The 16,595-nt window shown below is 39.9% G+C and overlaps 1 protein-coding gene across 2 annotated transcripts in view; it reads left to right on the plus strand.

The window, feature by feature from the left end:
• Nucleotides 1-15,583, plus strand: part of csmd3b (CUB and Sushi multiple domains 3b) — a 349,486-nt gene extending 333,903 nt beyond the window's left edge. For both annotated transcript variants that reach the window (XM_055017938.1, XM_055017939.1), the window contains exons 66-74: nucleotides 2,677-2,750; nucleotides 4,423-4,534; nucleotides 4,633-4,812; nucleotides 6,145-6,204; nucleotides 7,071-7,229; nucleotides 8,416-8,552; nucleotides 9,560-9,647; nucleotides 10,075-10,210; nucleotides 10,827-15,583. In XM_055017938.1, coding sequence (XP_054873913.1) covers nucleotides 2,677-2,750; nucleotides 4,423-4,534; nucleotides 4,633-4,812; nucleotides 6,145-6,204; nucleotides 7,071-7,229; nucleotides 8,416-8,552; nucleotides 9,560-9,647; nucleotides 10,075-10,210; nucleotides 10,827-10,986 — 1,106 coding nt within the window. In that variant the 3' untranslated portion in view covers nucleotides 10,987-15,583. The remainder of the gene's footprint in view (nucleotides 1-2,676; nucleotides 2,751-4,422; nucleotides 4,535-4,632; nucleotides 4,813-6,144; nucleotides 6,205-7,070; nucleotides 7,230-8,415; nucleotides 8,553-9,559; nucleotides 9,648-10,074; nucleotides 10,211-10,826) is intronic.
• Nucleotides 15,584-16,595: the final 1,012 nt, after the last annotated feature.

The following is a 16,595-nucleotide window of genomic DNA, read 5'->3' on the forward strand; positions in this document are numbered from 1 at the left end:
GTGGATCATTTCACAAAGGCCATTTGCGAGCACTGCTCACATGCAGATCGCAAATTATGGTAGAGTGCCATTTCACATTGGCACTAACAAATTACAGATGCGTCTTAAGGGGTTGATGCGTGCTTTGCATGGATCGCAAGTATGGCATTTGATCTGATTAGTTCAATGTGCAGAAATGAACATGAGAGGAACTTGCAAAACTCACGTTATATATTAAATTTGGTTGAAAGTGCCTTAAAGCAGTTTGTTCTTCAGCAGTGGTGCCTTTGAGTCCATTGGCTCACCAACTACGATGACAGTTGAGTGTCACCAGCAACACAAACACAATGTCTGCAGTGGATATTGGGGTTTACCCATAATATTTTATTTTGTGATATACAGTGACTGCTGTATTGTTTGGTGAACCCTCAGAATCCCAAGCAGTTTTTTTTCCACACCGGTCTCCTCTCTGCTCCATGGAAACACAGCCTGCAGTTCATCCCCAAAGTCCCAGAATTTTTAGGACATGACTGTTGATTGCAGGTGAATCGTTATGGCTTCATGGTTGTGCCGAGCAGTGCAGAATTTTTAGATTTTTTAAAAATGTTGGTGCAAATGCTTAATTTTTGTCTAATTTTTAAAAGAGGTCCATGTAGAATAAAGTGAGTTGGATGAAATGTCATGGATCTTTTTTGATCATTTAAACATTTTAAAACTTAAACTTGATTCTGTTAAGTTTCCCGATCGATGAGTAGTTCAAGGACCTTTGGAAAGTTGAACATTTACATTTTCTTGCTCTAGTCAATTGGGTAGTTCTGGCCATTCTTTGAAACATAACATGTCTTTTGCAAAAAGACCAAAGTAAATGAAATCTACATATACAACATGCCCATATGTGCTCAAAGATGTTACTAATACTGAAACACCTCCACATACCATATATTTTTGTCTGTCTACATTTTGAAATTGTTTCCACACTTGCCTCCTCCTCTGCTCTATATAAACACTGCCTGCAGTTCATCCAAAAACAGCTGTTATGTGGCTGTTGGTTGCAGTTTAGTCTTTAATGGCTTCATGATTGCGCCAATTAGCACAATTATTTTTTGAAGAATTTGGTGAAAACTGTTTATTTTTTTCTTTTTTGCTGTTGTTTTTTTAAAGAGATGTAGAATTAAGTTAGTTGGATGAATTGTCATGCAATTTTTTTTAGCATTTAAACTTTTTAAACTGAAAGTTGATTTGACACATCACAGAGGAGTAGTTTAGAGTTTCTGGCCATTCTTTAAAGCTTAACTTGTCTTTCAAATGCACTGACAGGTCAAAAGGCTCAAATCGAGGCGGCTGAACATTCATTTCTAATACAAAGCTTCACTGTGTTGCTTGAAGTAAAATTCAAACGCTATTGTGATGCTTTCGATCTCTGAAGGTACTATTATATAATTTATGGTATTTTTAATCTGAATATATTATTATGCGAAAAATGAATTCCTTGCTTTTGAGAGCTCAGTCACCGGTGTTCTGACTTCAGTTAGCAATAGACCAGCTATGCCTAAGAATCAAGGTCTGAAAGTTGGGATCCCTTTTCAGAAATCACAGCCAAAGTGCTTGCTCATAAGTGAGACAACACTGTAACTTACAGTATTTAGTAAAAAGCTTCCAGAAGGACACATCCACATTTGGCTTCAAACAAGCTGCTGCTATCGGAAGATTAAGAAGAAAATGAGAAGGGATATTCAGCACACATTACAAATGGTCCCGCTGGGTCAATTCACCACCACATGTGATGCTTTAGAGCACCACTTCACGTGTGATTCAGAGCAGGTGCTTAAACATCGAGTATGGTGATGAATTGTAATAAATGAGAGCGTTTGTAGTGCGAACAGACACCTGACTTTGACTTCCTTACATCCGGTACTTTTACAGCCGCTATAAAGTCGAACGTTCCTTGTGAAATGGATAAACTATAAATAGAAACCTGCCTCTGAAATGTAACTTCATTGATGTAAGGAATGAAACTGTAACTGCTGAGAAAGAAGTCGTCACAGGGTAAGTGAGATGCTCGTGAAGGGGAATCTTTCTGTAATATATCATAATTGACTTTTGCAGATACGCAAGCATACACACAAACATAATTGCAGCCATGTGTTGGTGAAACAGAATGAGTTTTGAGCTAAAGCAGGCTGCTCTTTAAACAAGACGGAATGGGGAAGAGGAGGGTGGGCAGACAAAGATATAGTGACATGGAAAGATAGAAAAAGACAGGAAAAGAGGAGTTACGAAGAGAGGCAGAGAGGTAGAAGGAGACAACAGTAAGAGAAGGAGAGAGAGAGAAAGAGGGCAGATAGAGAGGTACAGAGAGAGAGAGAGAGAGGTGGAGAGTGAATCTGTCATTTCGGAAGCTGTATTGAATCGAGCTCTGCGTCAGGATGTGCTCTACATGCTGATGACCCTGCCACACACACACATTCGCTCACACACATTCGCTCAGAGCTGGCCCCACTTCGTTTTCTGATAAAGTGCTACTGCCCCCTGCTGTCCTGATGGCATATATGACCCACTGTTACCATGACAACAGAGGAAAGGAAAGGAGATTTGAGAGAGAGAGAGAGAGAGAGGGGATGTATAATGCTGCTGCTAATTTATCTTTCTCCTAGATTTTTGGGTGTAATTACTTTTACTCTTGTGCTGTTCTTTCAGAACCGACCAAAACCAGCTGTGATAACCCAGGAACGCCGCGCTATGGCTCCCTAAATCGGACCTACGGTTTCAAGGTAAAATTCTCTATTTCTACCTTCCCTACCAAGAAGTTTAGCTTAAAAGCTGAGGTATGTTTATTTCAGACATGCTATCACACAATTTATATATTAAAGCAAGGAAAAACAAAGGTGTATGGTGAAGCTTCAGCTAATAATGCATGCTTTTCTAACTATACATATTGTTTAATCTCAAAAGATAGCCTCACAAAACAAAATATAATAGATGTATGATAACTACTATAGATAAAGCAGATGTTTTGGCACATTTGATATAATCTGTCTAGGCGGACTGCAAATTATAGAAAGAGAAAGGAAGGATAGAAGGAAAAACTGGAATCCTGAGGCAAAATAAAACATTTAAACAGAAATTTTAGACATGTTCTATAGTAAGACTCTCCTCCATCCCACAATACCATAAGGGAGATGTCTTATCGGCCTCATACTCATTCTGCAGCATGACAATGACTCCAAACACACAGCCATAGTCGTGGAGAACTATATCCAGTGAGAGGAAGAACAAGGAGTCCTGTAACAGATGGTATGGCTCCCACAGAGCCCTGATCTCAAAATCAAGTCAGTCTGGGATTACATGAAGAGACAGAAGCAGCTGAAACAGCCTAAATCCACAGAACTGTGGCAACTTCCTCAAGATGCTTGGAACAATCCACCTGCCAAGTACACTGAGAAACTTTATGCAAGTGTTTCCCCAGAGGGACAGTGGTTACACAAAATATTAATGGAATTTAGTCATTTACTGTCCTTAGAAATTAAAATTCCTCAAAAATTTAATACTTTTGAAAGCATTATCATCTTATTTCAAGTGCCAAAAACACTTGTCAACTTGAGCTCTGGAAAATTTAGACTTGGACTTTAAGAGGGGTGTTATTTGACAGATTAACTGATTATGAAAGTCATTGTTAACTGTTGTTAAAGAGGCTGCTACCTATACAGGATGGAGGTGGCAGAATCTCCAACAGTTGATATTTTTGCCTTCATTTGGAAGTTGGCAGTATGGAGCAGACAGCAAAGCGGAGGAAAAGGGGTGTTGTGCCACTAAGGTCCCAAATAGTCTCAAATTGGGGAAGCTGTGAAAACAATGGAAAGTAAACCCCAAAACAATCAGAATGCCCCATGAGTTGGATTCTTTTTCCTCTTATTCTCCCTTGAAATTAAATACAATGTAATTTAGGTATGTTCCCAGTGTTCTGCACTGGCAAAAAAAAAAAAACAAAAAAACAAAACTCCAAACCTGCTACACCCAGGAAATAAAGAGGCATTTTCACTAAAACTACAGCAATATTATACTTAGCCACTTGATGTGATGAACCCACAACTGTGGATGTTTATGTATCTTTGGCTCGGTGAAGTAAGAATGTTTGAATTTAAGTTATTTTTACCGGCATTTGCAGTTGCAGTCATTACACTGCAGTTATCTGTATGTCTTTGTACCTTTATTAAGCCCACTGAGTAAGAGCTTTAAAACAATTCAAATTAAATATTTTATTGCATGTGTTCTTGTTGGCACAGCAATAACCCATCAGTTACTATTACTGTCTTCTGTGTCATCTATCGTTGCATTCCGCTACTATGAAGGTCCTCTGAAGATATTCATACTCCTCTTGCAAGCAAAACCGTCAAACTGTCTTTATCGCTGTCTGTGTGCGCTTTTGTGTCTCTCTGTGCACAGGTGGGGAGCATTGTGTCTTTTCAGTGCCAACCAGGTCATTTGATTCAGGGATCTTCATCTAGAACCTGCCAGCCTGATCTGACATGGAGTGGAACACAACCTGAGTGCATACGTAAGAAACATCTTTTTCAATTTGTTAACTGTTCACCCATCCATCCTAAGCATCCGTCAGCTCACCCAAGTGAACAACGTGCCTCTCCAACCCTGCAGCCCACGTCTGTAAGCAGCCAGAGAGCCCCCTCCATGTGGATGTGGCGGGGATGGACCTGCCCGGGTTTGGCTACACCTTAGTATACAGCTGTCAGCCCGGCTACTTCCTGGCGGGGGGTTCTGAGCACAGAGTCTGCAAGAGTGACGGCACGTGGACTGGAAAGATGCCTATATGTCGAGGTATGGGGTTCGTTTTGTGTTACATGCCTGTAGGGAGTGTTTTAGCCTTGTGAGTGTTTGAATGTGTGTTGCTCAATGACACTTCACACACTGAAACAGACGGGCCATCTGGAGTAGGGTGAGATCTCGTGGTGGGGTGGTCAGCCTGTGGACTGGTGGTGAGTCTGGCAGCTCTAATACAAAAAAGATAAAAAACGTCCCGTGGTGTTTTGTCCCTTCGCTAGATTGGCCAGCCAGGGCCTTACAGGTGAGGTCAGGAATTCATCACGCCTCATGAGTCCATTTTTCTTCTCCCAACAACTTCACTAAGAGTGAGCTTAAATGCATCCCGTTGAGCCACAGACAGCTGGTGGAAATTGTAGCTTTACAAAGTAAAAACAAAGGTATCTACAGTACAAGGGTTCAAATACGGGGCCGTTGGAGCTTCACAAGTTTTCCAGTTGTAGTTTTAAAGCGTAAATATTACAAAATTAGGTTAATCCTCTCGTAATACTTTATGCTTGTATACATATTATAATAAAGTGGATGTATTTATGCCAGTCTAGGTGGTTTCCAAGCCTTTCTTTGCTTGTTGTATTGTTTCATACCAAGCAAAACTTCAATCAGGAAATACTAAGGTGTAGATTCCCCAGATTGTACATGCAATTCTAATTTGTGTGCTGTCTTCAGCTCCAAAATGTTTGAACCTAGTGTTTATTTCTCATTCTTAATCTCCAAAAAATCTTCCTGAATCCTGATTGTGCAAACAAAAACTGCAAGCTCCAATCTTGAAATCATTCCACCAAGGCTGCCACCCTGTTGCCCTGAAGTAGTCTTCAAAACTGGAGCACTCTCTGATCCAATTTGAGATTCTAGGACAAATGCCCTCTCCCTCGCTCTTTCTTACTTGTCGGCAACAATGGCTGCATCTTGAAGCGATGATAGAGGCCGTTGTGAGCGGTCAAAGCCCAAAGTGTCGCAGGGCCACATCTAAAAGGATCTAATATGCACCACAGTTATTGGGCACGAACTCTATTAGCATTTCTCTGCCTCCAAATAACCATTACAGAGGTTTATTTTGCTTGACCCTTTTCAACACTCTTCTCACTCATTATGCACATGTGTAACTAAGAGTGGCCAACAATGCATTCTAATGCGGTTATTTGGTAGCATGAAGTGGGTTCTTCCCTGGGTAAAACTGGTTTCTGGAGATGTTTGCTAATAGAGCTATATGTTAAACAAGATGCAGAGAAAAACAATTGAACATATTTTCATCCTGTTTCCCTACAGCTCTGCTAATGAATTTTAATAACACATTGTCTTCCTCCCTCTGTTTTTCTGTCTCATATGCAGCTGGAGAGAAGAAGAAACCTGTGAAACCAGTAACAGGAACTCCGAGTCCGAAGCTAAACGGTCAGTTGTGTCTTCAGTATTCCAGACTAGTGCAAACTAGACCACTCCTTGTCCGTTCTTGACTCTTCTTATCTATTCTATTTTAGTCTGGTTTAGTCTGTGGTTCAATAAATTGCTCAGTTCTTCTCCAGAGTGATGTTCTTCTTGTGTCCTTGTCGATTTTATTGCACTTTACTGCTTTCCATCGTAGTTCTAAATAATTTATTTTTCCTCACTACACATAGAAAGGTAAATTAACCACTGTGATGTTCTGCTCTTTTCAATGCTACGGTTTTGTTCAGCTCTCTATTTTTCAGCTCGGCTCTGTTGTGAGCTGTCCTATTCTGTTGTAGTTCAAAGCCTCCTTTTACCTCTCACTGCACATGAAGTTCCAATAGCTGCGGCAAACACAAGGTCCTGTACCTATCATAGCAGGAAGCAGCCCTTAAATCTACTGAAAGATTCTGCCAAAAGCCACACAGGAAATCTTTGTTTCTCGCTACAGCACATGTTGAGATGTCAGTAAACGTAGAGGAAAAGTAAGAACTTTGTGATACCTTGAATGGAGTTTTTCAGTTTTTTACTTCGAGGGCAGTTCTTTAACCTATGTAATTCTATATAACGGATCTACAGTAGATGGAAATTTGAAACTAAACTCCATCTTAAGTTGACAAGCACATAACAAAAGCCACACAAATTAGCAGTTTCTTCTTTGTGTGTGCATACTGTATGGATATTAGTTAAAGTTTGGTACGAGACAGTAATTTGTGGCTACTGATCAATAAGCGATTTCATTCTTTTGACATTTTTGGACTGACTAATAAAAAAAGATTAAAAGACAGGAGACATCTTGATCTAAATAGGTTATCATCTCTTCTACTCTCTAGTTCCAGATGATGTCTTTGCTCCTAACTACATATGGAAAGGTTCCTATAATTACCGTGGGAGGAAGCAGCCCATGACCCTGAGCATCACCAGCTTCAACTCCACCACTGGAAGAGTCAACGTTACCCTTAGCAATGGCAATATGGAACTGCTCCTGTCAGGCATGTTGCATTATGGCTAATTATTCTGCACTCTACATAATACTGCACATAGAGGATATATGACAGGGCGTGATAAAAGAAAAGGTCATGCTAATTTTTCATGGTTATAGTACATTAATGCATGATAGTATCAAATGGTAACTAAACACCCAGACATTAAGTGTAACATGGAACACCTACGATCAGCAGTTCAAGAGAACTGAAAACACTTGATCGTTTAGTCAGCTCTGTATTAATGGACTATTAGTGTCTGAATTTCACTTCTTTCTCAGAGCCACCATGATCCTTTTTAATATTGTTACTGTATTCCCCACAAACTCCCACAAACACACACACACACACACACACACACACACTTTCACACACGTACCTCCCAGGGTCCTACAACAGCGTCAGCAGGAGGTTAAGACCCTATTAAAACACAAATCCTGTTGAAGCTAGAATTGGTTCCTGGAGTAGCAGAGAGCACAAACACCATATCACAAAACCATGCTGCTATCAGACTTTTAGCATCCCGTCCTCTGGCTTAAAGGAGCAGCTTTAGATCAATAACAGCTAAAGCTGCACTCACACAGTCGCAGAAAGGCCAGTGGCCAGTTGCATAAAACTTGCATGGTTTTTCTTCTTAAGATGTCAAGTTTTCTCTACCCGAGTACTGTTTCTAAAGGAGTAGCTCAGCATTGTGGGAAATATACATATGGTTTCTTTCTGAGAGGGAAGCCAGAAGATGATATCAGTTGTGTGTTTGGTAGGTTAGTATGACGCTGAAGTGGAAATGTGTTCAGTCTAGGTTAACTTAAAAAATTAAGTCTTAGAAAGCAGCTGTTCCTACCAACACCTCTGAAGCTGCCTTGCTGCCCAAATATACCATAATGATGATTTGTGGTATAAGAAGGGGTGACAGTCAATTCTAAAATTCTACCTCACAGTTTTACCTTTAATTTTTCTTTTAAAAAAAAATCAATTTTCATAATTTTTTTGGACAGCTGCAGTCAGGTTGCTGTTTTACTTTTATTTTTCCTTAATAAAACAACTTTCTTTGCAGTTTTCAAACTAACATGAAATGTGTAACCTGCTGATGCACCAGAAGAACAAAAAACCTATCAAAGATCTAATGATCTGTAGTAAGCAGGCCATTATATTCTTTGCTTTATTTTTACCATCGTGTTTATTCTGTCCTCTTTAGGGGTGTACAAAGCCACTGAAGCCAGGCTGTTGCTACTGATGTACCAGGTGAACTATGTGAACCAGGGAAACCAGCTGAAAGATTCAGCCATCTCTCCAGCTAAGATTATAGACGACTCCTGGACCATGGACGGATTCGTAAGTCATCTTTTTCATGAAAATATTTTACTAAAGTGCCATGATCTAAAGGAAGTGTTTTTATAGAGAATATAGGTTGAGAGAGACATATCACTGCTCCATACTTGGTTTGTTAAGCTATACAAACACTGTATTTGTCACCTTAATGAACAAAAATAAACTATCAAAACATTGTTTTGTGTAATTCTAAGTAATGCAGTGAAAGACTAAATATTTATCATCAAGTACCTGCAGATGGGTCTTAAATATCCCCTCTGGTGCAAATCAAGTTTTTTACCTTTTTAACATGTCCATATGGTGTTTTTTTTACGCTTGAAGACATTTATTGAGCAAAATAAACAGTCAGCACTATTGCTGAATATTTCCACCATGAAACTGCAGTGTGCCAATGACTATCTGAAAATCACAATTTCAGACTTTTTGGGTTTAGTAAACAACAAATCAAAGAAACAACTATGTCAGCTTCCAGGCTGGAAGTTTCTGTATCACTATTCTTCTTCAGTTTCTGGTTTAAACATGTACAGCAGAATTGCTCCAGTATTACAACTTGTCACTGTGTATCACAGAGTAGTTTTACAGAGTCACATGTGAGTTGGTGTGCTCCAACTGCAGAAGGCAGCAGAGGGGTGAGTGAAAAAAAGAGGCAGAAAATTCACAGATCTGCTTGTTATAGATGAAACAACAGCATGTCGTTATATCTAAGCCATTTTAAAGCATGAAGAAATTATTTTCAGAGACAAAAACTTCTAAATATGTAACTGATACATATTTAGGAGTTTAATCAATGATGAAACCCACAACATATTACTCGTCCGAAACTCAGCTGTCAGAAACTTCTTCAAATATTTAAACAATGCATAAAGAAAAATTACAAAATATGTCTCTGTTTTATACACTCTGCATTGTTGGCATTTGCGTCTTTGTCTCTTGCTTAACATTTCTCTCTGTGCTCTCTTCCTAAAACTTTTGCTCAGCCAGGCTTTTCTCTCCTTTGTTTCCTTCTCCAGGTATCAGCAGAGCCTGATGGTTCTAGTTACGTGTTCCAGGGTTTCATTCAGGGAAAAGACTACGGACAGTTTGGACTGCAGAGACTGGGTGAGACTCTCTTAGGTTTAGTAGCAACACCAGATAACAAGTCTCTCTTGGATGTCAGCTATGAATGACTACAAAGGATGACTGGAAAAACTGCCTGTGAGAACTAATTTAGAAAGTGAGGGGGCTTCTGGTGACTTCATAGCGCACGCTGACTCAACCTTCAGCCTCAACCATCCACCATCTCCACCTGCAAGTCCTACGTCACCTGCAAATGCTAAGCAGAAAATAATTACGATTCTCCAGCATGTCACTTGTACCCGCTCTGGGGGTACATGCCAGTCCTTTGCCAATTACCAGCATCCCCGCCACAGATATCACAGCTACAACTGCTAACAACAAAAAGTACAAGACAGCTATTACAAGACATCCGTTCTTTTAATCATGCAACAATAATTTGTTACAGTGTGTATTTCCTTGTCTGTCACAGGTCTGAATATGTCGGAGAGCAACAACTCGCCTCCCCCTCAGCTGGGTACCAACAGCAGTTCTGTGGCTATCGCTATTCTGGTGCCTTTTTTTGCTCTAATCTTCACTGGCTTTGGTTTTTATCTCTACAAACAAAGGTACGTCCTTAAAAATAAACCTGCATGTAACCACTTGCAGTGCCTCTCTGATTAATTTCAGAAACAGACAAAAAGGATACGTTCCTGTCAATTGCATCATTACCTTACTGCTGTTTTTCATTACTGTCATACAGAAATTTAAAAGGGATCGCTACCATTGTAAGAAGCTGTCTAATTCTTGAAAGCAATACCTGCCTCAGTGGTTTGGTTGTTAAGATGCTTAAGACACAGTTAGGTCACTGTCTGTTGCAAACTGTGCTGCAAAACAATCCTGTTTAGGAGGTGGTAAATTGGATTTTTCAGAGATATGGTTGAAGCACAATTCACTGGTGTTCACATTGTTAACAGATGCAAATAACTTCTGTTGTTAATATCTAAACAAAAAAAAAATCTTGCTGAAGGAATTAGTTTTGGATGGGCTGATTGGAATCTCACAAGGCTTCCTAAAAAGCACAACACTCTCTCTAATCCTTCTTAAAGCTTGCTTACCATGCCTCTACTCCCAAGACTGCACTCACTGTTGTCCCCTGGCTACTCAGTTATGTTATGTTAATATACAATTAGAACTATTTAAATGTCTGTTGGTGTCTTTATATTTACTTGTTTCTTTTCACAGAACCACACCAAAAACACAGTACACAGGCTGCTCAGTCCATGAAAACAACAACGGTCAGGCGGCCTTCGAGAACCCCATGTACAACACCAACGCCAAGGCTGTGGAGGGGAAGGCCGTTAGATTCGATCCAAACCTAAATACTGTCTGCACCATGGTCTGAGGATTGATTACTTGAACTTAATGGCTCAGATATCCAATGGGACCACAATTGGTACGAAGCTGTGGAAGGGAAAGACGTGTGCTTCGACTTCAACATCATCCGCGGCACGGTCTAGACACTGATTACAGAAGAACTTCATTCCCAGTTCAGAGACCTAATCTCCTCCAGCAGAGGAAAAGCTCGCCGTCTGAGACCAAAACCCAGCATTCGTTCCCTCAACAGACAGCATTTTGTATCCAAAAATGAAACTCAAACAAATGTATGCACAAAAGGTGTGCTGCCCTCGATAGATGCAAACAGCCAGTGGAAACGCACAGAGATGTGACAAAGCAAAGGATGCAACGCAATGGAAAAAACATACTGGCTATTATCTATCTCTGACTCCAAGACTCAGCGGGTCATGGATATTTTCTAATTTGATTCTAAACTAGACACAGCCATGATACTGTAATCTCCAATTTAACTTTGCTCACTGTCTTTAATATTAATACAAATGATTAAGCCATGACCTGCTAGTCAGACATCACGACATGTCACCGTAACCCACTCCCCAATTTTTGTATTTCTCACAAATCTGTGGAAAGAAAGACCCACGCTGAGCTCTGTGATCGTCCTCCCCTGGAGAGAGAGAGAGGATACATCATCCAGCCATGGTTATATATCACAGAGATAAACTGCACTAGAAAAACAGTTCGATGTTGCCGCATCAACTGTGTTGAACAGATACTTAACTATGAGAAAAACAGAATCACAATGGCCACAGATGGGGAGACGGACATGAAGAAGATGTCATAAAAAGACACTGTGAGGCAAAGAAAACTGTTTATCTATTTGGGTTCGACACTGACAGTAAAGAAAACACTGTCACCAGCAGACCATCAGTAAAACACAATGACTAGTTGTGAACAGGAGCCTATTTCTTAATCGACCACGGAATACAACATCCTAACAACTGGGACAAGACAACCTCCTGTCTCCATGACAACCAGAGGCCAGTATTACCAGCCTGTTGTCTTTTTCTATTGAAATGGAATTTAGGATGGCTAATGCTAGCAGACAGTAGCAAAAGTTGCTTTGAAAAGAGACTAACTCCTAAGCGAAGGATAAGGGCAGCCCTGGAGATGGAGCTATAATCCTAACTGAACTGGGATTAGAGCAAAGCAAAACTAAGAGGAGTCTAAAGGGGAGCTAGCACTAATAGAACAGATGAGAGACTGACTCATCGAATGGATAAACTGCCCTTTTCCCATCCAGTGGATAAGAGAGGAGGCTAAGGAGACGGAGACGACCCCCTAACTGAACTGGAAGTAGTGTGCGGGAATCATTAAGAGGAAAGATGAGATCCTAAAATCGTAACGCAGCCAATCAGAGCCTGTCTAACCTCAAATCATCTACTGAGAGAGGTCGGCCCTCCTCTTACATTATGAATCAGATCAGACAGAACATGGCCTTGAGGAAAGATGTTCCTGATCCTGTGAATTCAAATGGATTTTTGATCAGAAAGACGCCGGATGGATACAGAGGACTCTGATGGACTAACAAAGAAAAAGACTTTGCGAAACAGACAAAGCTCTGGCACTAAAGCACATTTTACAGGAACAACTACCTGTCTACCCACTTAGTGATGGACTAACACAGGGACAGAAAGGTTAGACACAGAACTGACAGAGGGAATGACGGACAGAGCAGATGACAGGTACACGCACTAAAAATCTGGAAAGTCAGATGGAGACATGTGGTGTTAAGACAGTCACACAATGAGACAGACAGGTTTTTAGAAGACAAGCAGGGTCTTGGACAGTTGCAGAGTCTCCACTCCACAGACGAACAGGTTTAAACACAGATTAACAGGCTTACAGACAGATGGACAAAGACAGGCTGATAGACGGGAGACACAGACAGGTAAAAGAAAGACAAACAGGGTTGTAGCCCTACGACTGTGGACGCTGTTCCACTGTAATTGTGCACTCTGAGAGTGCTTATCTTCTTTCTTTGTTATTGCTGCAGAATCTTCTGATCTGTAAATCTATTGCATATATATTCGGGAGCATTCACCACCTATATTTTTGTGCTATATATTTACCAGAGGGGAGGGGCTGAAGGGGAAAGACAGATTATAGCAGAGTTTTTAGAAAAAAAAAGAAAGAAATATCAGAATTAAAGATATTACAACTATGTGCTGTTCACACAAGTCACAAACAGTATTTTGGTTCCTTTGTAACATGAAATTGGTTTATTTTAATCTCTTGTGTAATGTGAAGTTCCTCTCACCATCACTGTCTTTCCCACTGAGGCAATCATGAGTGTCAGTGGTATTGTTGTTGTCATTATTGTTGAGATGCAAGGTTTGCCAGCAACAATCATGCTCTTCAATGTTTGCTCACACATTTATCACAGACGGCAGAATTCTAAAAACCCTTAATCGGTGGAGTTTGTGCTACGGCTGTCATTATATCAGCTCTTTCCTGGAAGCGTCAAATACATAACGGTGTCCTCCATAACTGCGACACAGACAACATAACAGAACTGTTCTCTAACTGCTACAGTATTATGAGGCCACAGAAATTTGCACATCAGAACTCTGTACTAATGCTGTTTTTTTTTTTTTTTTAATTCTACAGTTCAGAGATGTCAACGAAGCCAGTGTAGTCATGTCAACACAGAAATCCCACTTGTTCGATTATACGTGGCCAAACTGTTGAATATTCAGCATTTCCTTTGTCTCTTATTGTAAAAGAAAAACACACGGTCAGGGTTAAAGTAGCATTAATGATAATAATGATGAGAACTGCTGTTGAACTGCCCAACATGTAGTTTGTGAACGATGACTCAAGATGTACACCGACACATCAGCTCATGTTATATTTTTCTGTCTTACGCTGAGGAGTGAACACAAATTGGAGAATGATTTGAGAAGCAGTTGAACTATAACTAAAATGTTCTAATTTAGTTATAAAATGTGCAAGTTTGAACCTTGTTTCCCCATAAAATCCTTACAGACGAGTCGATTTTATAGGCGCATTATCACAAGTTCATCTCTAGGTTACCGTTGTCACAAATGATTGTTTTTCCTTAAAAGTCGAATTTGTCCTTGTACTTAAAACCACATCGATTATAAATTGGCACACGCTATTTAAGCCTTTTATTTAGGGTTTTAAAAAGTTTCTACTACCATTGGCACTTCGCAAGTATCGCACAATAGTGTGTGATGCGACTATGGATGGATTTTAATGACCTCCATATATTATTTTGTGTGTGTACATCACATTTCAAAAGCTAAGAAATAGCCCTGAATTACATTTATCCCATAAACTCCTGAGCTTTAAGAGAAGCTGACTTTTGGGAGAATGTTAAGATGACAATTGAGTAAACACAAAACTGAGGCCATTGAGATTTAATATTTCCCCTTGCTTTCGCTTTTTTATTTTACAAAAAAGTATAGCCATACAATCTTAGCTCAATGTTCCATGGCTGGTAGCTATTTTTCTGATCTAATCTGCCACCTTCTGATAAAAAACTTTTTTTTTATATAACTGGCAACCTTTACTGTACTTTACCCCTGTTAGCTGTTGTTGCACATGAAATTGGCCTTTTCTGACGGTTTCGTGTGCTGTCAGTGAACCACTGCTGAGAGATGAAAAGATATTTGTGTGAAACGATGCATAACAATCAAATAGTTAATTATTGTAAGGCTAGGGCCTGGAAATGCAGCATAAACTGCACATATATTAATTGGTCCCTATATGACAGAAATACATGCATCAGTCAGCATGAGTCACTGTTTTGCAGCTTTGGTGCCCTTTTTTTTTAGATAAAGCACTTGTTTTGTTTTGAAGAGTCTGGTTTAAAGAGTGAGAAGCTGAATTTAGCGAGTTTGGGTCCCACGCATGATGAATAGCGATACTTTTTAATGAGTCTGTGTGCCAGGGTGAGCGAAAACATCAACTTTGTTTTAAGAACCCCTGCTGCTGTGACCACAGGCACCGGCTGCAACCAGCTAACAGAAAAAACTTCTTTTAAAAGTCATTACTGATTTAAAAAGCAACGGTAGCTTCCTTGTTTATCCACGCTGTGAGTGTCCCGCACTGCATCGCTATGGTGACATTGTTTCTTATTACAGTTTTGGATTGATTGTTGCCGCTGTTGTTGTTGTTGTTGTTGCTGTTGTTGTTGTTTTTTCAGTATGAATCTGACAGTGCCTACCAAAAACTACGGGACCCTCCCTGTCATCCACACCAACACACACGACATACGCTCTGTCACACACGCACGCACATATACGAACACACATCCTGCTCCAGCGCTCCCCCCCTTCATCAGAGGTCATTTTTTTCTAAGCTTCAGTCTATTTTGCCACAAGCTTTTCCTACTGACTGACTGCAATAAGACCCCACGTGATTTGAAAGACTTAAAGCCGTTCCTGCCTGGGGACATTGGAAATATTCACCATTTGAAAAAAAAGATGAAATATAGAATAAAAAAGTGTTTTGTACAGAAATATATTTTTATGATGAAATTATTTGTAAAATGTATGAATCTATTATGTAAATTTTCAATGCAATGTAAAATTAAAAAAGGCTAATTGCTTTTGTAAAAAGCGTGTTTTCCTTTCTTGTCTTTTTTTTTTTTTTACCTTCTATAAACTGAATCATATCAGGTACACACCAGATCAGCTTTTTATTTATAAGGAATGTACACAAGAGTATAAGTTACACCTTACAAATATATAGGATTAAGTCTCAGGTTGTAGAAAAGTGTAATATGGAATTTAAGCATTGCTTTGGGTTAAAATGTGGCTGGAAAAGTAGTTTCAAAGTCAGGGAATACCTTAAAGGGGAAATACTGTAGGCAAAAAGTGCACAAATATCAGTATATTTATAAATAAATCCAGTGTTGCTATCTCACCTTGAGATGAACTCCATAAAACTTCTTCCATTCATTGTGAAAGTCCTTATCAGTGGGGATCCAGCATTATGTTTTGCTGCTGCATGTCTGACTGCTGCTGTGACTTTCTGCAACAGAAGCAGGTAATAGGAAAGCAAAATGCAGTTTTCATGTGCAACAGATACTACAGACCCTGAGATTATAAAAGAGTGATTCATATTTACCCGTATCTGCTTTGCTGTGTATTTATGGAAATCATGTCTTGGCCTGACATCGAACTGGTCATGGGAACCAGGCAGAACAGGGCGGCATTTACAGCTAGCGGCAAGCCCTGAACATTTTGTTCAACTATGCAGAGACATTAGATGGCAAAATGAGAAGGTCAAGCTCATGTCCAGAGAAAGCACCGCGAGTTTAATAGTTGTTGTCATGGGTGACCTGAAGAGGCATCAGCTGGTACCAGGAATAGTTTGCTGACCAACTAGCTATTGCAATAAAGAAGAAATATTTCTAATGCTGTCACAGGACACAGCAAATGCAAACTCTAAACATGTACATCAGAATGTGGGCCCTTTTCATCATTCATAGTACAGAGTTGCAATTTAGGTGAATGCCTGTGATTTTGTTCCGTTTTCAGCACAGAACAGCCCTCACCCACATCTAAATGTAAGCACACTCAGCACATAAGCCTGCTTTGTCCTATATTTTGGGAGATAGCAAGCCTC

The sequence above is a fragment of the Amphiprion ocellaris genome, chromosome 15 (assembly GCF_022539595.1).
Source record: "Amphiprion ocellaris isolate individual 3 ecotype Okinawa chromosome 15, ASM2253959v1, whole genome shotgun sequence".
Taxonomy (NCBI): domain Eukaryota; kingdom Metazoa; phylum Chordata; class Actinopteri; family Pomacentridae; genus Amphiprion; species Amphiprion ocellaris.